This window comes from Scyliorhinus torazame, chromosome 16 (genome assembly GCF_047496885.1).
Source record: "Scyliorhinus torazame isolate Kashiwa2021f chromosome 16, sScyTor2.1, whole genome shotgun sequence".
Lineage (NCBI taxonomy): Eukaryota > Metazoa > Chordata > Chondrichthyes > Carcharhiniformes > Scyliorhinidae > Scyliorhinus > Scyliorhinus torazame.
In genome coordinates this window covers 191,514,737-191,536,344 of record NC_092722.1, presented here as the reverse complement: position 1 = coordinate 191,536,344, position 21,608 = coordinate 191,514,737, and the positions used below count along the sequence as shown (strand labels likewise).

Genomic DNA, 21,608 nt, shown 5'->3' with positions numbered 1-21,608 from the left:
TCTTTACAGTCTACGTTTATGACAAAGAGATAGAGAGTAACGTATCGAAGTTTGCTGCGGAATGTAAGCTCTGAGGAGGACACATAGAGGCGCAAAGAAATATAGACAGACTAGGTGAGTGGGCAATAAGTTGGTGAATTGAGTATAACATGAGGAAGTGTGAAGTCATTCACTTTGTGAGTAAGAATAGAAAAGCAGAATATCTTTCAAAAATTGTGAAACTTTCAAATTTAATGAGAGGGTCATGGGTGTACTTGTACAAGGAACATGGGAACATAGCCTGCAGATACAGCAAGCAATCAGGAAGACAAATGGCATGTGGACCTTTATTGCAAGGGGATTTCTGTATAAGAAATATTGCCACAATTCCACAAGGCTTTGGTGAGACCAAGTCTGGAATACCAAGTAGCATTTTGGTCTCCATATTTCAGGAAGGGGATATACTTGCATTGGAGGCGATACAGCAAAGGTTCACTAGATTGCTCCTTGGGATGAGGAGGCTGTCTTATGATGAAAGACTGAACAAATTGGGTCTGCACTCTCTTGAGTTCAGAAGAGTGAAACGTAAAAGATCCTGAATGGGCTTAATATGAAAGATACTGAGAGGTTGTTTCCCTTGGCTGGGGGATCTTGAATATGGGGGCACAGTCTCGGGATAAGGGGCATATCATTTAGGACCAAGGAGAAATTTCTTCACTGAGACGGTTGTGAATATTCCAGCATTGGATATATTCGAGGCCGAGGTAAATACATTTTTGATCTTTAAGTGAATCAAGGGATATGGGGAGCGGGCATGAAAGTGGAGTTGAAGCAGGTCTAACTGAATGGCGGAGCAGGCATGAGGCACCATATGGGATACCTCTGCTCCTATTTCATAGCTAGGATTAAATCACTCAGAGAAATCATAGGATGGGCGAAAATCAGCAAAGAACAAGTGATCTTGTAATATTGTCGCATTGCGGAAGGAGCTTTAGTTTGGGTGTAACCTTGTTGAACACTAGAATATGCGCAGTTTGTAGTCTTTGAGCACCAATGGTGCGTTTTAAGTTAAAGACAATGCACTCGCCTTCCTCCTAGCATTCCTCCCAAGCTGTACCTGACCTGGAAGTACTGAAGGTTGCCACAGAGTGTTCACATGCAAGTACTGTTCAACACGGCAGCACGGTAGCATTGTGGATAGCACACTTGCTTCACAGCTCCAGGGTCCCAGGTTCAATTCCGGCTTGGGTCACTGTTTGTGCGGAGTCTGCACATCCTCCCCATGTCTGCGTGGGTTTCCTCCGGGTGCTCCGGTTTCCTCCCACAGTCCAAAGATGTGCAGGTTAGGTGGATTGGCCATGATAAATTGCCCTTAGTGCCCAAAATTGCCCTTAGTGTTGGGTGGGGTTACTGGGTTATGGGGATAGGGTGGAGGTGTTGACCTTGGGTAGGGTGCTCTTTCCAAGAGCCGGTGCAGACTCGATGGGCCGAATGGCCTCCTTCTGCACTGTAAATTCTATGATAATCTATGAAACCCATCACCCCCTCAGCTCACTGCCCTATATTAGGCTAGGTTTAAAGAATATCAATGGAATTGAGTGTTTGAAATGTGTGGCAGGAGCTGATTGATCATTATTCCTACAGCGTTACATATGATATTTTTGCGTGGTTCATCAATAAACTTCGAAGTGTCATAATAAGGTGGACTACTTTCAGTGGATGAATCCAATTTTTAACCCTGTGTGTAGCAGGTTAGAGAGAAAGGTCAAAAAATGGTACAGCAGAGGCATAAATGCTCATTTTTTGGCATAATCTTGTCCTATACCAATCTGTATTACACCCCTCCAGATTGTACTGTCCACAGAGCAATGAACAAAATTTGAAATCACAAAATAATTGAAAACACAACAGAAAACAGTATTACCTGGTACGACAATAATCCTTTGCTTCGCCTGAATGGTGCAAATGGAAATAAAAGAGGACTAATATTAGAGGTGAAGAGTATTACTGCAGCACTTTAGTTACTACTATATATACGGGGTTAAATGCAAGAGATTTACAACACAGGTCGGCCCAACAGGTTCATTCTGAAACAAGTCTTTCTCAGCGTCGGCAACTCAAAAAGGAAGTTGTGTGCGTTCGAAAAAGAAAACCTTTGACAAAGGGTCATCTGGACTCGAAACGTTCGCTCTTTCCTCTCCCTACAGATGCTGCCAGACCTGCTGAGATTTTCCAGCATTTTCTCTTTGGTTTCAGATTCCAGCATCCGCAGTAATTTGCTTTTATTAGTTGTAACGTTGTTATCCTGATCCATTCTGTACTCATGTGGATTAAGAAGCTGTTGTTTTTTTTCTCTCCTTGCTTCCGGGCGACGTATTATTTTGTAACTTTGCTGTGTTATTCTTTAAAATGTAAAATCTCAATATACTTTACAAAAAAAACTAGGTTGGATAGGTGAATAATAAGTACCATCTCTCGTACGCTGTAAAATTCTGATGCCTGTATGCTAACGCAAACCAATATACCCTTCAGCCCTGTGCTCACTAACCCCTTGGCTCCTAATTCAACAAAACCTCGATTTTAAAATCCTCAACTTTGTTTTCAAATCGATCCATTGCTTCGCCCCCTCCCAAACTTTGCAACCTCCTCCATCCACCAGTCACTGCTTCCTATTGGTTTGTCCGTCCCCACCGTCCCTTTAATACAACGTGCTTGTATTTTCCTAATAAATCTGCTATGTGGTGCCTTACTAAAACCTTTTCAAAGTCCGTCTGTACATCCACAGCACTGCCTTCACCAATCCTGCTATTGCATCAAAGAACTCCATCAGGTCAGTCACACGCAATGTATATTTAACAAACCTGTGCTGCCTGACCCCGCTTCTCCAAGCAAGAATTAATTTTGGCCTTGACAACGCTGATCTACTTTCCCTTTAAATGCATCAAGGCTTTTTGCCTCAACTACTCGTGTTCCACATTCTCACCAGTCTCAGCATAAAGGTGTTTCTCCTGAACTGCCGACTGGATTTATCAGTGATAGTCTTATGATGATGATCCCAATTGGATTTCCCCACTGCTGATGTTAGTCTCGCTGCCGTGCCAAGTTTATCCCTCTCCCCTCTTAACAACAGTTCAGATCATGCACCGTTGCGCTGAATCGTATTCACAGCACATAAATCGGCCATTCGGCCCAACAGGTTCATTCTGGCAGTCTGGGACAAGTCTTTCTTAGTGTCGGCGTCTCAAAAGGAACCTGTGTGCGTTTGAACCACAAACTTACTTGTTCTACCAGGCGCTTGATGATAGGCAGCCCCTCAAGTGCTGTGCTGTCGCATCCGCTGGTGAGAACTCGCTCAAAACCCATCGAGATGAGGCACTCCAGGACCGTGGTGGGGTCATGCACCATATCAAATGCTGTGAGGACAAAAAAAAAAGAAGAGCTGGTGTCAGAGGATCATTGCAACGACCTGGAAGAGAGAAACCCGAGACAGCCAACTTGGCGGGTCAAAACCCTTCCTCTTCCTCCCAATCGTGACATCTACACTATTGTGAACTCTACCCCAAACCTCTCATCGTTTTACAGTAATGTCCTTATTAACACAGTCAAGCTGAAAGGCAAAAAAAGTCCAGGATATTCAAGACAGCTTCACTATCCAACCACATTTTCCTTCACAAAATTACAGCACGGAAACAGGCCATTTGGCCCAACTGCTGTATGCTGGAGTTTGTGCTCCACGCAAGTGTCCTCCCGCCCTGCCTCATCTCACCCCATCACCATACCTGTCCATTCCTTTCTCCCTCAAAGGCTTCTGATGAGTGGCACATTCTCAACACTCGTTGGATAAAGAAGGCCATCTCCCCACCCGCCCCTCCCCCCAACACACACACACACACACACACAGCGGATTCATTAGTGACTGTCCCTATTCCTGGTTTTCCCTGCATGGGAAACTCTCTCCCATGTCTACCCTATTGAAACTCTTCATAATTCTGAACACCTCGAACAGGTCACCTCGCGTTCCTCAATTTTCTACAGGGAAGAGCTGTTCAGAATCTCCTGATAATGTCACCTTTCAGTTCTGGAACCATAATCTTTATGCACTTACTCTGGTACCTCTATTCCCTTTCAGTATTTGAGCATCTCAGGATATCCCTGTCTACTCCCCAACAGTCCTTCTCTCTTTATTTAGACATACTCACCTCTGTGAAAAGTCACAGACAACGGTCGTGATTCAGCTGCAACAGAAGGAGTAATATTTAAACATTCTGAATAGTTATCAGTTGACTTAAAAAGAAAGGTTTTACACATAAGAACTGGAATGAGCCATTGTGCTGAACAAACCTTTTTTGTTGTTCTTAAGCCCAACTCCCCATCATCTGCTCCATTCTTTCAAACAGAAATACAAATCTAATGATCTCATTTCTACACCACCTTTCATGACCTCAAGGCAGTCAAAGCGAATTCCAGCAGTGAAGTACTTTTGAAGTGCAGTCACTGTTACCTTGTGGGAAATGTGGCAGCCAATTTGAACACAGCAAGATCCCACAAACAGCAATGAGATAACGATGAGCTAATCTGTTTTTAGTGATGTTGGCTGAGGATAAATATTAGCCAGGAAATCAAGGCTAGCTCCCCTGCTCTGCTCCGAAATAGCATGACGTTTATGTTCACCTGAAAGATAGCCTGCGATTAACTCCTTATCTAAAATATGCCACTTCCAACAGTGCAGCACCCCTTCAGTATCATAGATTCCCTAACGTGCAGAAGGTGGCCATTCAGCCCATTGAGTCTGCACCGACCCTCTGAAAGAGCAGTATACACAGGTGCACTACTCCGCTCTATCCCCGTAACCTAACCTGCACATCCCTGGACACTAAGGGGCAATGCAGAAGGAGGCCATTTGGCCCATCGAGTCTGCACCGGCCCTTAGAAAGAGCACACGACTTAAGCCCACACCTCCACCCTATCCCCGTAACCCCACCTGCCCCTTTTTGGACATTAAGGGCAATTTATCATGGCCAATCCACCAAACCTGCACATCTTTGGACTGTGGGAGGAAACCGGAGCACCCGGAGGAAACCCACGCACACACGGGGAGGATGTGCAGACTCCGCACAGACAGTGACCCAAGCCGGAATCGAACCTGGGACCCTGGAGCTGTGAAGCAACTGTGCTAACCACTGTGTTACCATGCTGCCCCCACTGTGCTACCGTGCCGCCGTGGGCGATCCACCTAACCTGCACATCTTTGGACTATGGGGGGAAACCCGAGCATCCGGAGGAAACCCACGCAGACTCCGGGAGAACGTACAATCTCCAGTCACCCAAGGCCAGAATCGAACCTGGGTCCCTGGCTAACCACTGTGCCACCCCGGAGCGCCATACCGACGTGTCAGCCACTCAAGTACTGGACTAGGACTTAAACCCGGAACTCTGTGTCTCAGGACTTGCTAAGTGCAAACTGGGTGTGGCATTCCCTACATGACAACAGTAACCACACTTCAAAAATGTCTTCATTGTCTTTGTGACACCTGGTGGTTGGGGAAAGTACTGCAGAAATGCAAATCTTTCTTTCTTTGACTGATGATTGGTAATTCAGTTCCTCCAGTGTTCTCCAATCCAATTAGTTTGCGGAGTGTCACAGCATGCAACAGAGGGAGTTTCCAGTCAATGGAGTCTCTGGGAAGTGGTATCCAGCATATGTTGCTGTCTCAGGAAAGAGGGAGAACACTGGAACATAAGCAACAGGTAAACGTATGTACTATCCTGGACCTAGAGTATGGAGGAATATACAAACAAGAGGAGGCCATTCAGCCCCCTTGAATCTTCCATCATCCAATTAGAACATAGCTGATTTGTATCCAAACGCCATCTACCTGCCTTGGTTCTGTAGCCCTTACCCAATAAAAATCTATCAATCTCAATTTTGAAAGCTTCAACTGAACTTCAGCCGCAACAGCGTTTTTGGGGGGGCGGGGGGGGGAGCGTTCACTCTGTGTGAAGACCCCCTCACGACCACCACCACCAAGTAGGCTGCCAACTCTGCTTGAAAGTATTTCTGGAGGTTTCATCACATGGGATCCTGTTTACTCAGCCCCACCCCCGACTGCTAATATGGGTCAGCAGTTCTGTAGAAGGGTCACGATGGCCCGAAACGGTAACGCTGTTTCTCTCTCCACAGATGCTGCCAGACCTGCTGAGTTTTTCCAGCATTCTCTGTTTTTATTTCAGATTTCCAGCATCCGCAGCATTTTATTTTCACTCGAATTTAATGTCTCTTGATGCTAAAGGTGCCGAGGGGGATGTGGAGAGCGTGGGGAGTACAGCATGGGGATAGAGCGTCAGACATATGATCATACCGATTGGCGGAGCAGGTTCAAAGAGCTGAATGGCCGACTCCAGCTCCCATTTTCTATACGTCTATTACTGTGGACCTGGAGTCATGTGTCGGCCAGACCAGTTAAATTGGCAGATTTCCTTCCCTACAGGGCATTAGTGAACCAGATGGGTTTTTACAACAATTATAGAACATAGAACATTACAGCGCAGTACAGGCCCTTCGGCCCTCGATGTTGCGCTGACCTGTGAAACCCCTCTAAAGCCCATCTACACCAATCCCTTATCGTCCATATGTCTATCCAACGACCATTTGAATGCCCTTAGTGTTGGCGAGTCCACTACTGTTGCAGGCAGGGCATTCCACGCCCTTACTACTCTCTGAGTAAAGAACCTACCTCTGACATCTGTCTTATATCTATCTCCCCTCAATTTAAAGCTATGTCCCCTCATGCTAGACATCGCCATCCGAGGAAAAAGGCTCTCACTGTCCACCCTATCCAATCCTCTGATCATCTTGTATGCCTCAATTAAGTCACCTCTTAACCTTCTTCTCGATAACGAAAACAGCCTCAAGTCCCTCAGACTTTCCTCATAAGATCTTCCCACCATACCAGGCAACATTCTGGTAAATCTCCTCTGCACACTTTCCAATGCTTCCACATCCTTCCTATAATGCGGCGACCAGAATTGCACGCAATACTCCAAATGCGGTCGCGCCAGAGTTTTGTACAGCTGCAACATGACCTCATGGCTCCGAAGCTCAATCCCTCTACCAATAAAATCTAACGCACCGTACGCCTTCTTGACAACCCTCTCAACCTGAGTGGCAACTTTCAGGGATCTATGTACATGGACACCGAGATCTCTCTGCTCATCCACACTGCCAAGAATCTTACCATTAGCCCAGTACTCTGTCTTCCTGTTATTCCTTCCAAAATGAATCACCTCACACTTTTCTGCATGAAACTCCATTTGCCACCTCTCAGCCCAGCGCTGCAGCTTATCTATGTCCCTCTGTAACTTGTAACATCCTTCCGCACTGTCCACAACTCCACCGACTTTAGTGTCATCCGCAAATTTACTCACCCATCCTTCTACGCCCTCCTCCAGGTCATTTATAAAAATGACAAACAGCAGTGGCCCCAAAACAGATCCTTGTGGTACACCACTAGTAACTGGACTCCAGTCTGAACACTTCCCATCAACCACCACCCTTTGTCTTCTTCCAGCTAGCCAATTTCTGATCCAAGCTGATCATCCTGAATCCCATGGCTCCGTATTGACTATACTTTCATGGCCGGGGTTCTCCCCTACCTGGCGGGGCAGGGGGTCCCGGCGGGATGGTGGAGGGAACCACTCCGGCGTCGGGCCGCCCCAAAGGTGCGGATTTCTCCGCACCTTTAGGGGCCAAGCCCTCACCGTGAGGGGCTAGGCCCGTGCTGGAGTGGTTGGCGCGCCGCTGGCTGGCGGGAAAGGCCTTTGGCGCCACGCCAGCCGGGGCCGAAAGGACTTCACCGGGCGCCGGAAGTCCGCGCTTGCGCGGGAGCATCAGCGGCCACTGACGTCATCCCCGCGCGTGCACAGGGGGGGTGTCTCTTACGCGTCAGCCATCACGGAGGCTGTGGCCGAGGTGGAGGGAAAAGAATGCCCCCACGGTACAGGCCCGCCCGCGGATCGGTGGGACCCGATCACGGGCCAGGCCACCGTGGGGGCACCCCCCGAGGCCAGATCGCCCCGCGCCCCCCCCCAGAACCCCGGAGCCCGCCCGCGCCGCCAGTCCCACCGGGAAGGGAGGTGGTTTGATTCACGTCGGCGGGAGTGGCATGACAGCAGCTGGACTTCGGCCCATCGTGGGACGGAGAATCGCCGGGGGGGGCCGACCGGCGCGGCATGGTGCGATTCCCGCCCCCGCCGAATATCCGGTGCCGGTGAATTCGGCAACCGGCGGGGACGGGATTTACACCAGCTCCTGGCGATTCTCCGACCCAGCGGGGGGTCGGAGAATCTCGCTTCAGGTCACCATTACTGAGACCAGCTTTCAATTCCGGATTTATTAACTAATTGAATTTAAATTCCACCAGCTGCCGTGGTACGATTTGAACCCCTGTCCCCAGAGCATTAATAAGACCATAAGACATAGGAGCGGAAGTGAGGCCATTCGGCCCATCAAGTCCACTCCACCATTCAATCATGGCTGATTTCAACTCCATTTACCCGCTCTCTCCATAGCCCTTAATTCCTCGAGAAATCAAGAATTTATCAACTTCTGTCTTAAAGACACTCAACGTCCCAGCCTCCACCGCCCTCTGTGGCAATGAATTCCACAGACCCACCACTCTCTGGCTGAAGAAACTTCTCCTCATCTCTGTTCTAAAGTGACTCCCTTTTATTCTAAGGCTGTGCCCTCGGGTCCTAGTCTCCCCTGCTATTGGAAACAACTTCTCTACGTCCACCCTATCTAAGCCATTCATTATCTTGTAAGTTTCTATTAGATCTCCCCTCAACCTCCTAAACTCCAATGAATATGATCCCAGGATCCTCAGACGTTCATCGTATGTTAGGCCTACCATTCCTGGGATCATCCGTGTGAATCTCCGCTGGACCCGCTCCAGTGCCAGTATGTCCTTCCTGAGTTGTGGGGCCCAAAATTGCTCACAGTATTCTAAATGGGGCCTAACTAGTGCTTTATAAAGCTTCAGAAGTACATCCCTGCTTTTATATTCCAAGCCTATTGAGATAAATGACAACATTGCATTTGCTTTATTAATTACGGACTCAACCTGCAAGTTTACCTTTAGAGAATCCTGGACTAGGACTCCCAAGTCCCTTTGCACTTCAGCATTATGAATTTTGTCACCGTTTAGAAAATAGTCCATGCCTCTATTCTTTTTTCCAAAGTGCAAGACCTCGCACTTGCCCACGTTGAATTTCATCAGCCATTTCTTGGACCACTCTCCTAAACTGTCTAAATCTTCCTGCAGCCTCCCCACCTCCTCCATACTACCTGCCCCTCCACCTATCTTTGTATCATCGGCAAACTTAGCCAGAATGCCCCCAGTCCCGTCATCTAGATTGTTAATATATAAAGAGAACAGCTGTGGCCCCAACACTGAACCCTGCGGGACACCACTCGTCACCGGTCGCCATTCCGAAAAAGAACCTTTTATCCCAACTCTCTGCCTTCTGCCTGACAGCCAATCATCAATCCATGTTAGTACCTTGCCTCGAATACCATGGGCCCTTATTTTACTCAGCAGTCTCCCATGAGGCACCTTCATAGAATTTACAGTGCAGAAGGAGGCCATTCGGCCCATCGAGTCTGCACCGGCTCTTGGAAAGAGCACCCTACCCAAGCCCACACCTCCACCCTATCCCCATAACCCAGTAACCCCAACCAACACTATGGGCAATTTTTGGACAGCAAGGGCAATTCAGCATGGCCAATCCACCTAACCTGCACATCTTTGGACAGTGGGAGGAAACCGGAGCACCCGGAGGAAACCCACGCAGACACGGGGAGAACGTGCAGACTCCGCACAGACAGTGACTCAAGCCGGGAATCGAACCTGGGACCCTGGAGCTGTGAAGCAATTGTGCTAACCACCGTGCTACCGTGCTGCCCACTTATCAAAGACCTTTTGGAAAAACATTTATATATTCTGCTAGTAACACCTACTCTTGAACCAAGATCAGGAATTTCTGATCCCGGCAGTGGCAGGAATTGTCGTAGGTAGGATGGAAAATGTGACGGACCAGCCAAAGGTCCATTAAAATTGGGTGGGAATTTCTGGTCCTCCAGCGACGAGACTGGAAAATACAGGCGTGAAGCTTTAGTCGTTAATACCACCATTAGGGCTGAGATTCTCCCGCCGCGTCCGCCCGGCGACCGGAGAACCCCGCCAGAGGTCAATGGACTTTCCGTTGTCCGCATCTCGCTCGTGGCGATCTTGCGCTGGGCGGGGCGGAAGAATCCAGCCCTATGTCTCCTTTGACTTGTGTTCTTTGTCATTTAATCTCCCCTGCCCTCTAGTTGATCTTTGACCTTCTATTTTACTCCGCCTGCTTCAAACCCCTGCGCTTTCAAGAGCATAAACCATTTCTACACCCCTCCAGTTCCATGCTAACTCTGTATTTCTCTCCACAAATGCTACCTGACCTGCTGAGCTTTTCCAGCCATTTATGTTTTCATTTCAGATTCCCAGCATCCGCATAATTTTGCTTTTATCTCCAGAGCATTAGCCTGGGCCACTAGATTACTCATCCAGTGGCACTACGACTATGCCACCGTCTTCCATCTTACACACTTTGATCAGATCACCAGTGTCTAGTGTGGGGCTTATACCGATCAAATCCATGCACACTTCGGTGTTGACCCTTCCATCCGTTGTCAGAACCCCAAACACGGTGCCGTCTGCACCGTTGGCTTTGGCCATCTTGATGTCAGCTTTCATAACTTCGATCTCGCTGTCAGAGTACAGGAAGTCCCCGCCTCGTGGACGGATCATGGCAAACACCGGAATCCTCACGTACTGTTTCACCACCTGCAGCAGACCTGTCCCAGTCGACCAATGTAAAAAAAAACACAACGGATGAGAGGAGGCCACCTCGAACACGAATAAGAATTTTCTCCGTTTCCCCGGTCAGATCATGAAGCAATAACCCCCCTCCCCCGCCCATCCTCAAATCTCCGCCAATGATTGCTTATGTTCCATGGGTAAGATGTTCCGTAGTCGTGAAATTCCACAATGGAATTCCAGCATGTCTGCACTGGCTCTTTGAAAGTGCTGTTCAGTTTTTTCCCTATAATTTTGCCACCATTTCAGGCAGTGCATTCCACCATTGTAACAACACCCCATGAGAACATTTCTGTGTTTTGGCCAATTATTTTAAATCTATGTTCTCTGGTCACCGACGCACTCGGTGCCGGAAACTCTGTTTGCTCAATGCTCAATTAAAACCAGGGCTAGGGAGAGAAATCTAGGGTCGCGGTGCTTCCCCTGTTTCCAAGCCCCTTAGTTCGGCATCTGTCTGACCCAGGAGAGGATAGACTGCGCCTGGGGTGCATGTGCATTCCAAAGGAGAGTCGTATTCATCTCAAAACATCAACTCCGTTTCTCTCTCCACAGATGCTGCCTGGCATGCTGAGTTTTTACAGCACTTGGTTTTTATTTCAGACTTTCAGCATCCGCGCTCTTTTGGTTTTATTATTATTGTTTGACAGGTTGGTTTGAGGGGATGTTTAGAGGCAAATGGAGGAAAATGGTGGGTTTAAAAAGAGGATAGGGCCTGAAAATAATTCCAGTAATTGGAGTGAAGAGAGGGTGAATGCACAGGAAGGTGGGAATTAGAGGCACAAAGGTATTGGGACAGGCGTAAGCATGGAGGAGGTTATAGAGGAGGACAAGTATTTGGAAATCGGGAATTGCAGGATACAAGTCAATGGTCAATGTATGACCGTGTGGATTGCAACAATGGACATACAGGGCATGGGCTATATCAGGACGGAGGAAGGAGAAGTTTGAATGAATTAAAGATTTGTTAGTGGGTGTATCTTGGGAAGCTGGAAACCTGAGGGGGAGGGGGGGGGAAATTATCAAAATCATGCAGATAATGGACGCATGGATTCGTATTTGGTTGTGCGTTTTTTTTATTCGTCCATGGGATGTGGGCGTCGCTCGCTGGACTGGCATTTATTTCCCATCCCCAAGGGCATTTAAGAGTCAACCGCATTGCTGTGGATCTGGAGTCACATGTAGGCCAGACCGGGTAAGGACGGCAGATTTCCTTCTCTAAAGGGCATTAATAATAATCCTTATTGTCACAAGTAGGCTTGCATTAACACTGCAATGAATTTACTGTGAAAATCCCCTAGTCGCCACACTCCAGCGCCTGTTCGGGTAGACAGGGGAAGAATTCAGAATGTCCAATTCACCTAACAAGCACGTCTTTCGGGACTTGTGGGAGGAAACTGGAGCACCCGGAGGAAACCCACACAGACCCGGAGAGAACGTGCAGACTCCGCACAGACAGTGTCCCAAACCAGGAATCGAACCTAGGACCCTGGCGCTGTGAAGCAACAGTGCTACCCACTGTGCTACCGTGCTGCCCTACATTAGTGAACCAGATGGTTTTTTTATGACAATAGGTTCATGGTCACCTTTTAGACTTTTAATTCTAGATTTTCATTGAATTCAAATTTCACCATCTGCCATGGCGGGAGTTGAACCCGGGTCCCCAGAGCAAGATTCTGGGTCTCTGAATTACTAGTCCACCGATAACACCACTATGTTACTGCCTCCTCTATTGTGGTGAGTGAGGTGAGCACAGACACGGGTAAAGTTATGGAGGTGAAAATATGTTGTCTCGATGCTAGCTAGGCTGTGGGCTTTGAAGCCGAAATCTGACTCAGGCAGGGCACCAAGGTTCTGTGTTAAATGGATCCCAGATAGTAAAGTATAAAATCGGATGTAAATCCTCTTCTTGATTGGTCCTTTATTTGCCGAATGCACCATTACAGTACCGCCTCCTACCTAATACTTCAGTGTTCCTAACAGTTTCTCTTTATAAGTGCTCTAAGTACTTAACTAATCACTGCCCTTCATCGATATGAATAACATACAAGTAATATTGTGAACTATCTGATACAGCCTCAGCGAGCAGTCAATGTGGGGAGCTGGAGTCAGTAAAGTCAGTGTTTAGGGTGGAGCGTTCAGCTGGAGCAATGCCAACTTTCTTCGCTGGCAATCTGTTCCACACTCCCAGTATTGTGCGGGAAACAATTCTTCTTGCCTCAGCCACATTAACTTTCTTTGGTGACCTCTAGGTCTGTGCCTTCTGGACAATTATTCCATTTCTATTTTCCGCGTCTTTATGTCAAAGCTCTATTTACACCACCCCCTTATCTTTTCATCAAAGAAAATAAATTCAATTCCTTTTTTCATGACCCAAGAGTCCTTAAGGTGTGTCCAAATTAAATTAGCCACGATTCTCCCTCGATGGCACAAGGTGCCCTGCACCTGATCACGTGGTTCAGGCTATACGGACCAATACAAGTCCCACATTTGTTGCTACACTGTAATGCTTCTCCCCGTTCAGTGTTAGAAAGACAACATCAGCCAGGGTGATCATTCCAAATCTCTCCTTGTAGGCCTCTCATCTTCCATCCTACATAAACGTCAGCTCATCCACAACTCCGCTGTCCATCTCTTAACTTGCACCAAATCCCATTCACCTATCACCTCCTGTGAATGTTGGTCTACATTGGTTCCCAGTCTATCAACACCTTGATTTAATAAAAAAATCTCTTCCTTGTTTCAAATCACCCTATGGCCCTCACCCCTATCTCTGTAACCTTCTCCAGTCGCACATCCTCTGAGATATCTGCTCTCCTCCAATTCTGGCCTCTTGTGCATCCGATTTTAGTTGTTCCACCTATTGGTGCTGTACCTTCAATTGCCGGGGCTCCTAAGTAGTGAAATTCCCTCCTTAACCTTTCCACCTCTTTCTCTCTCCTCCTTTAAGATGCACCTTGTTGATTCAGATTTTGGTCACCTGTCCTAACAGCTCCTAATGCGACTCAGTGTTGAATTGTGTTTGATAACGCTCATGTGAAGTGCCTTGGCACATTTTATGATATTAAAAGTGCTATATAAATACAAGTTGTTGTTGTTGACTGCGATCCAGCGGTTAGCTGAAAAATATGCTTGGGAGATTGCCAAGCAAGTGCAGGATTGCCTCCTACAGCTGATGATTACCCCACCATAATTTTCTGTCTAGACTCATGTCATGAAGAATGGTCACGTGACCTCTATTGAGATGGCACTGGACAGTTTCTGACTGTGAAGCAGGGCACTTAATGGGCTATTACCCTTGTTATTGATGCTTCACAAGCTGCAACAGAAAACACTGCAAATCCCCAATCAACTGGATAACGAGTGGAGCGAGGAGAGAGAATTACATTGAGTCTACAGCACAGAAAAAGGCCATTCAAACCAACTAGTCTCTGCCAGGGTTCATGCTCCACTTGGTGGACATATATATATTGTATGTTTGTGTATATATATATAATATATTATGTGCATACAATACAGGTTGCGTATCCCTTGGTTGAAATGCGCTGGGCAGTGGGCGGCACGGTAACACAGTGGTTAGAATCATAGAATTTACAGTGCAGAAGGAGGCCATTCGGCCCATCGAGTCTGCACCGGCTCTTGGAAAGTGCACCCTACCCAAGGTCAACACCTCCACCCTATCCCCATAACCCAGTAACCAAACCCAACACTAAGGCCAATTTTGGACACTAAGGGCAATTTATCATGGCTAATCCACCTAAGCTGCACATCTTTGGACTGTGAGAGGAAACCGGAGCACCCGGAGGAAACCCACGCACACGCGGGGAGGATGTGCGGACTCCGCACAGACAGTGACCCAAGCCGGAATCGAACCTGGGACCCTGGAGCTGTGAAGCAATTGTGCTATCCACAATGCTACCGTGCTGCCCACTGTTAGCACTGTTGCTTCACAGCTTCAGGGACCCAGGTTCAATTCCCGGCTTGGGTCACTGTCTGTGCGGAGTCTGCACATCCTCCCCGTGTGTGCGTGGGTTTCCTCCGGGTGCTCCGGTTTCCTCCCACAGTCTAAAGATCTGCAGGTTAGGTGGGTCGGCCATGCTAAATTGCCGTTTCTGTCCAAAACAAAAGGCTAGGTGGGGTTACTGGGATAGGATGGAGGTGGGGGCTTAGGTATAGTGCTCTTTCCATGGTCCGGTGCAGACTCGATGGGCCAAAAGGCCTCCTTCTGCACTGTAATTTCCATGATTCCGGACTTTTTCGAAGTTTGGAATACCAAGCTGCAAAGAATCTCGGACGCTGTTCGTGCTCGCCGGTCGTAACCGGGTTCAACTCTTTCGGCGCAACAAACTCGTGCCGTCAATTGGAAGGATGCACACACGCACGTGTTCGGCCACAGGAACGGGACTCAGTGCGAGGAACAGCCCACACTGAAAGAGAACGGATTTCGGAGCTTTTTGAATTTCGGAATTTCGAATAAGGGATACTCATCCTGTGTGTCAGAGAGGCTGATGTGACAGATGCCCTTTCAGCTTTTTGGGGGCAGTAATCGGTGTGAACTGAAGTCCTGCACACATCAGTTAGAAAACCCAGGTGCACGGGGACTCACCACTACTGGGGGTGATGCCTCCTTCCATTAGGCCGGAACACAGTTCAATCCGACTCGCTCCTGAAAACAATCACAAAAATGAACTTCCCAAAGCAACTCAAAGGCACACAGACCTAAAGAAGAAAGCCGGGACTTCCAGCTAATTCTGGAAATATTCAACATGCCAGACAAATAATTGGGATAATTCTTCCGAGGGGATTAAGGGGCCCAGTTGAGATTTAACCTGACAAAGTATTACACAGAATCTACAGCAAAGAAACAGGCCATTCAGCCCAACCGGACAATGCCAGTGTTTATGTTCCTCACGAGCCTCCTCCTAACACTCTTCATCCAACTTTATCAACAGCCCCTCGATTCCTTTTGCTTGGTTACACGGTAACACAGTGGTTAGCACTGTTGCTTCACAGCGCCAGGGTCCCAGGTTCGATTCCCAGCTTGGGTCACTGTCTGTGCGGAGTCTGCAAATTCTCCCTGTGTCTGCGTGGGTTTACTCCGGGCGCTCCGGTTTCCTCCCACAAGTCCTGAAAGACGTGCTTGTTAGCGAACTGGACTTTCTGAATTCTCCCTCTGTGTACCCGAACAGGCGCCGGGGTGTGGCGACTACAGCTAATGTCACAGTTGCTACATTGCAGTGTTAATGTAAAAAAACTACTTGTGACAATAAAGATTATTATAAAATTATACTTGAGTATTGTTGCAAAGAGAGACATGTTGAAGCTTCTTGACTTATACTCGTTATGACAAAAGCAAAAATGCCCGATTTTAAACAATCACAATAAATTTTGTATAAATTGTTGTGATGGTTTGAAATTTGGAATTCTTGTTTTTGACCTGATGAGTGCAAGACAAAAAAGTTTCTCTATTTCTAATTCACCCGTCACCTGACCACTCTGCCTAACAACGTCTTAAGTTTTTTAATTCTCATTCTTGCTCTCAAATCCCTCCATGCCCCCCCCCCCCCCACCCGTAAGTTCCTCCTACAGCTTTCCGACATAGCTGCACTCCTCCAGTTCTGAACTCTTGCTCATCCCCAATTTTAATCTTTCCCCCAACTGTGGTTATCCCTTCAGCTGTCTGGTCTCCAAGCTCTAGAATTCCCTTCCACCCTCTCTGCCTCACTCTCCTCCTTTTTAAGATGTTCCTTAAAAATCCATCTCTCTTAAGCAAGCATGTGGTCCCTGTCCTAATGTGGCTCAGTGTCAAGTTTTGTTTGATAACACTCCTGCAAAGTTCCTTAGGACATTTTATATCAAAGGTGCTGCGCTTCGCAAGTTAGTGTAGGTTGTGCAGACTGTGAATATGTGATGCTGTCGGGGTACACTGTCCCAATTCACATCCTCAGTTGTATTTATCACGAGATGTAAATTTGAGGCAAGACTGAAAGTATGAAGGATGGTTTATGGTTTAAGCAAAAGGCTCAGTTTGATGAAAAACACAAGATTTGTATGGTACATACCTCCCCTCTCAGCATTGACAGCAGATTCCACTGAATCCACACACACTTCCATTCGAATGTTTGTCATCATCCAACCCTATGGATCAATAGATGGTATTGTTAAAGCGACAAGATAGCAGATTTGGAAACACAGCTGTGTACCTATGCTAATGTTTCAGCAACTCCGTAAATCATCAACTTGTGGTCAGAACCATTGTTCCTCAATGGACACAGATCAGTCTCCTCGGCAGGCCTTTTCCCGATAAAGGTCCGTAGTTCAAGTAGTTGGAACAACTAGTCGCGGCTGGGTCTGGCCAACCTTGGGTTTACCAGACTGTTGGAGGAAAGGGAACTTCAAGTGAGGTGAAGAACGCCACGGGTTTGAGCTCTGAAAGAAAGAGTTGTTGTAGATGTTGCAATAAAAGCTTGAAAGCACCAGAATGCCCAGCTCAGAATCAACATTATAAAAAGATCAGATGGGCAGACTGATGGGGACAGATGCTGAGATCGATGGTAAGGAGAGTGAGAGATTATCCATCAGGCAACAAAGTACCAATTCCCGGGGTGGCGCAGTGGCTAACACTGCTGCCTCACGGCGCCAAGGACCCGGGTTCAATCCCAGCCGTAGGTCACTGTCCGTGTGGAGTTTACACATTTTCCCCATGTCTGCATGGGTCTCACCCCCACAACCCAAAGACGTGCAGGGTAGGTAGATTAGCCATGCTAAATTGCCCCTATTTTTTTTTTTAAATGCCAACTCCCATGGAAATAGATGCACCAGAACTGGCAAGAGGATAAATATATTGCACAATTAACAGCATATGCAATGAAGCATAGGCAATATCACCTTCTGAATGAGAGTTGTGGAATAATTTGCACTGATAATTCTCCCTGTAGCAATTCCATCTCCTCTGGGCTAGTCCAGAGTATCTTTCTTTCCCTCGCCACTTTATGCCAAAGTTGGAGGAGCTGTTTTACAAACTAGTCAAACAACAGCCTGACATAGTCACCATACCTTACAGACAATGTCCCAGACACCACCATCACCATACCTGGGTCTGTCTTGCCCTACTGACAGGGCAGGTCCAGCAGAGGTAACGGCATAGTGATCAGGAAGGAGTTACCCAGGGAGCCCTGAACATCAAGTCTGGCCCACAAGATGTCTCATGGCATCTGGGTAAGGAAATCTCCTGCTGAAGACCACATATCACCCCCCCCCCCCACCACCACCCCCTCCCCTTCCCTCCCAGCAGATAAATCAGTACTCTTCCAGGGTGAACACACTTGGAGGAAGCACTGAGGGTGTCAAGGACACAGAATATACTCTGGGTCCTAAAATGAGGTGTCAACCTGGTGAAGCTACAACACAGGATTACGTGTCTGCCAAACATCATAAGCAGCAAGTAATAGACAGCTAAATGATTCCAGGATCAAAAGGATCAGATCTAAGCTCTGAAGTCCTACCACATCCAATTGTGACTTATGGTGGAAAACTCACTGGAGGAGGAGGGTGCACAAATATCCCCATCCTCAATGACAGAAGAGCCCAGCAGATCAGTGCAATAGATACAGTTGAAACATTTGCAACAATCTTCAGTCAGAGGTGCCAAGTGGATGATCCATCTCGGTCTCCTCCAGTGGTTCCCAGCATCACAGATGAAGTCTTCAGCCAATCTGATTCACTCTGCGTGATTTCAAGAAATGGCTGAAGGCACTGGATACTCCAAAGGCTATTGGCCCTGACAATATTCTGGCAAGAGTACAGAAGACATGTGCTCTGAATGCGCTGCGCCCCCTTGCCAAGTAGCTACACTGGCATATATCCAGCAATGATGAAAAATGTCCAGGTATGTCCTGTACACAAGAAGGACAAATCCAACCCGGCCAAGTACGGCCCCATCAGCCTACTCTCGATCCCAGTAAAGTGTTGGAAGGGTCATCAACAGCTCTATCAAGCAGCACTTTATTCAGTAATAACCTGCTCACTGACGCTCAGTTTGGGTTCTGCCAGGGTTACTCAGCTCATGACCTCATTACAGCCTTGGTTCAAACATGGACAAAAGAGCTGAATGCCAGAGGTGAAGTGAGAGTGACTGCCCCTGACATCGAGGCGGTATTTGACCGAGTGTGGCGTCAAGGAAAAACTGGAGACAATGTGAATCAAGAGGAAACCCCTCTGCTGGTTGGAGTCATACCTAACTCCAAGGGAAGATGGTTGTGGTGGTTGGAAGCCAATCATCTCAGTTCCAGGACATCACTGCAGGAGCTCCTCAGGGTAGTGTCCCAGGTCCAACCAGTTTCAGCTGCTTCATCAATGACCTTTCTCCCATCATAAGGTCAGAAGTGGGAGGTTCGCTGATGACTGCACAATCTTCAGCATCTTTCGTGACTCGTCAGACACTGAAACAGTCCACGTGCAAATGCAGCAAGACTTGGACACTATCCAGGCCTGGGCTGACAAGTGGCAAGTTACATTTACGCCACACAAGTGCCAGGCAATGACCATCTCCAACAAGAGAGAATCTAACCATTGCCCCTTGACATTTAATGGCATTACCATCGGTGAATCCCCCACTATCAACATCCGGAGGGTTACCATTAACCATAAATTAAATTGAACCAGCTATATAATACCGTGGCTACAAGAGCAAATCAGAGGGCAGGAATCCTGCGGCGAGTAACTTACCTCCTGGCCCCCCAAAGCCTGTCCACCATCTACAAGACACAAGTCAGGAGTGTGATGGAATACTCTCCATTTGCCTGGATGAGTGCAGCTCCAACACTCAAGAAGCTTGACACCATCCAGGACAAAGTAGTCTCAGTCTGTTTGATTACCCCCCCCCGTCTGTTCCACATTCAGTCCCTCTACCGCCGGTGAACAGTAGCAGCAATGTGTACCATTTACAAAATGCACATGCAGGAACTCAAAACAATTCCTCAGGAAGCACCTTCCAAACCCATGTTTGTTGACCCTCTAGGACAAAGGCAGGAGATACCACGGAATACCACCACCTGGAAGTTCCTCTCCAAGTCACTCACCATCCTGACTTGGAAGCGTATCATCGTTCTTTCACTGACACTGGGTCACATTCCTGGAACTCCCTTCCTAACAGCATTGTACATAGAACAGTACAGCACAGAACAGGCCCTTCGGCCCTCAATGTTGTGCCGAGCATTGTCCGAAACCAAGATCAAGCTATCCCACTCCCTGAAATCAAGATCAAGCTATCCCACTCCCTACGACCTCCGCAAAGCCATCCGGAATGCCAAGAGAGAATATCAATCCAAGCTAGAGTCACAAACAGACTCTCGGCGGTTGTGGCAAGGACTAAACAACATAATGGGCTACAAAGCGAAGCCGAACAGTATCTCTGGCAGCAGCGCACCCCTCCCCGATGAACTCAATGCATTCTACGCTCGGTTCGAGCAGGTAACCAACAATCCGCTGGCGAGTGCCCCAGCAGCCCATAATTCACCCATACCCACCATCACAGCTTCCAAAGTCAGATTGGCCTTCCTGAAAGTGAACCCTCGGAAGGCGACGGGCCCAGACGGGATCCCTGGTCGTGCACTCAGAGCCTGCGCGGACCAGCTGGCAGAGGTATTCACGGACATCTTTAACCTGTCCCGACTCCACTCCAAGGTCCCCACCTGCTTCAAGAAGACCACCATCATACCGGTACCAAAGAAGAACCAGGCAACGTGCCTCAATGACTACCAACCAGTGGCCCTGACTTCAGTCGTAATGAAGTGCTTCGAGAGGTTGATCATGAAGCGCATCACCTCCATACTCCCAGAATGCCTTGATCCACTGCAATTCGCATACCGCTGCAACCGGTCCACATCAGACACCATTTCCCTGGCCCTACACTCATCCCTAAAGCATCTTGAAAACAAGGACTCCTACATTAGACTCCTATTTATTGACTACAGCTCCGCCTTCAACACCATAATCCCAGCCAAGCTCATATCAAAGCTCCAAAACCTAGGACTTGGCTCCCCACTCTGCAACTGGATCCTCGCTTTTCTGACCAACAGACCACAATCAGTAAGAATGAACAACAACACCTCCTCCACAATAGTCCTCAACACCGGCGCCCCGCAAGTCTGCGTACTTAGCCCTCTACTCTACTCCCTGTACACACACGACTGCGTGGCAAAACTTGGTTCCAACTCCATCTACAAGTTTGCTGACGATACGACCATAGTGGGCCGGATCTCGAATAACGATGAGTCTGAATACAGGAGGGAGATAGAGAACCTAGTGGAGTGGTGTAGCGACAACAATCTCTCCCTCAATGCCAGCAAAACTAAAGAGCTGGTAATTGACTTCAGGAAGCAAAGTACTGTACACACCCCTGTCAGCATCAACGGGGCCGAGGTGGAGATGGTTATCAGTTTCAAATTCCTAGGGGTGCACATCTCCAAAAATCTGTCCTGGTCCACCCACGTCGACGCTACCACGAAGAAAGCACAACAGCGCCTATACTTCCTCAGGAAACTAAGGAAATTCGGCATGTCCACATTGACTCTTACCAACTTTTACAGATGCACCATAGAAAGCATCCTATCGGGCTGCATCACAGCCTGGAATGGCAACTGCTCGGCCCAGGACCGCAAGAAACCTCAGAGAGTCGTGAACACCGCCCAGTCCATCACACGAACCTGCCTCCCATCC

At 47.9% G+C, this 21,608-nt stretch overlaps 1 protein-coding gene across 6 annotated transcripts in view; it reads right to left on the bottom strand.

The window, feature by feature from the left end:
• The window catches only part of cutc (cutC copper transporter homolog (E. coli)), a 41,693-nt gene that overhangs the window by 10,658 nt on the left and 9,427 nt on the right, over nucleotides 1–21,608 (bottom strand). For 3 of the 6 annotated variants that reach the window (XM_072479692.1, XM_072479691.1, XM_072479693.1), the window contains exons 2-7: nucleotides 16,952–17,027; nucleotides 15,496–15,555; nucleotides 10,661–10,870; nucleotides 4,179–4,214; nucleotides 3,259–3,392; nucleotides 1,904–1,931 (exon numbers count right to left, since the gene is read on the bottom strand). In XM_072479692.1, coding sequence (XP_072335793.1) covers nucleotides 1,904–1,931; nucleotides 3,259–3,392; nucleotides 4,179–4,214; nucleotides 10,661–10,870; nucleotides 15,496–15,555; nucleotides 16,952–17,021 — 538 coding nt within the window. In that variant the 5' untranslated portion in view covers nucleotides 17,022–17,027. The remainder of the gene's footprint in view (nucleotides 1–1,903; nucleotides 1,932–3,258; nucleotides 3,393–4,178; nucleotides 4,215–10,660; nucleotides 10,871–15,495; nucleotides 15,556–16,951; nucleotides 17,028–21,608) is intronic. The other 3 variants (XM_072479696.1, XM_072479695.1, XM_072479694.1) reach the window with 2 other exon arrangements.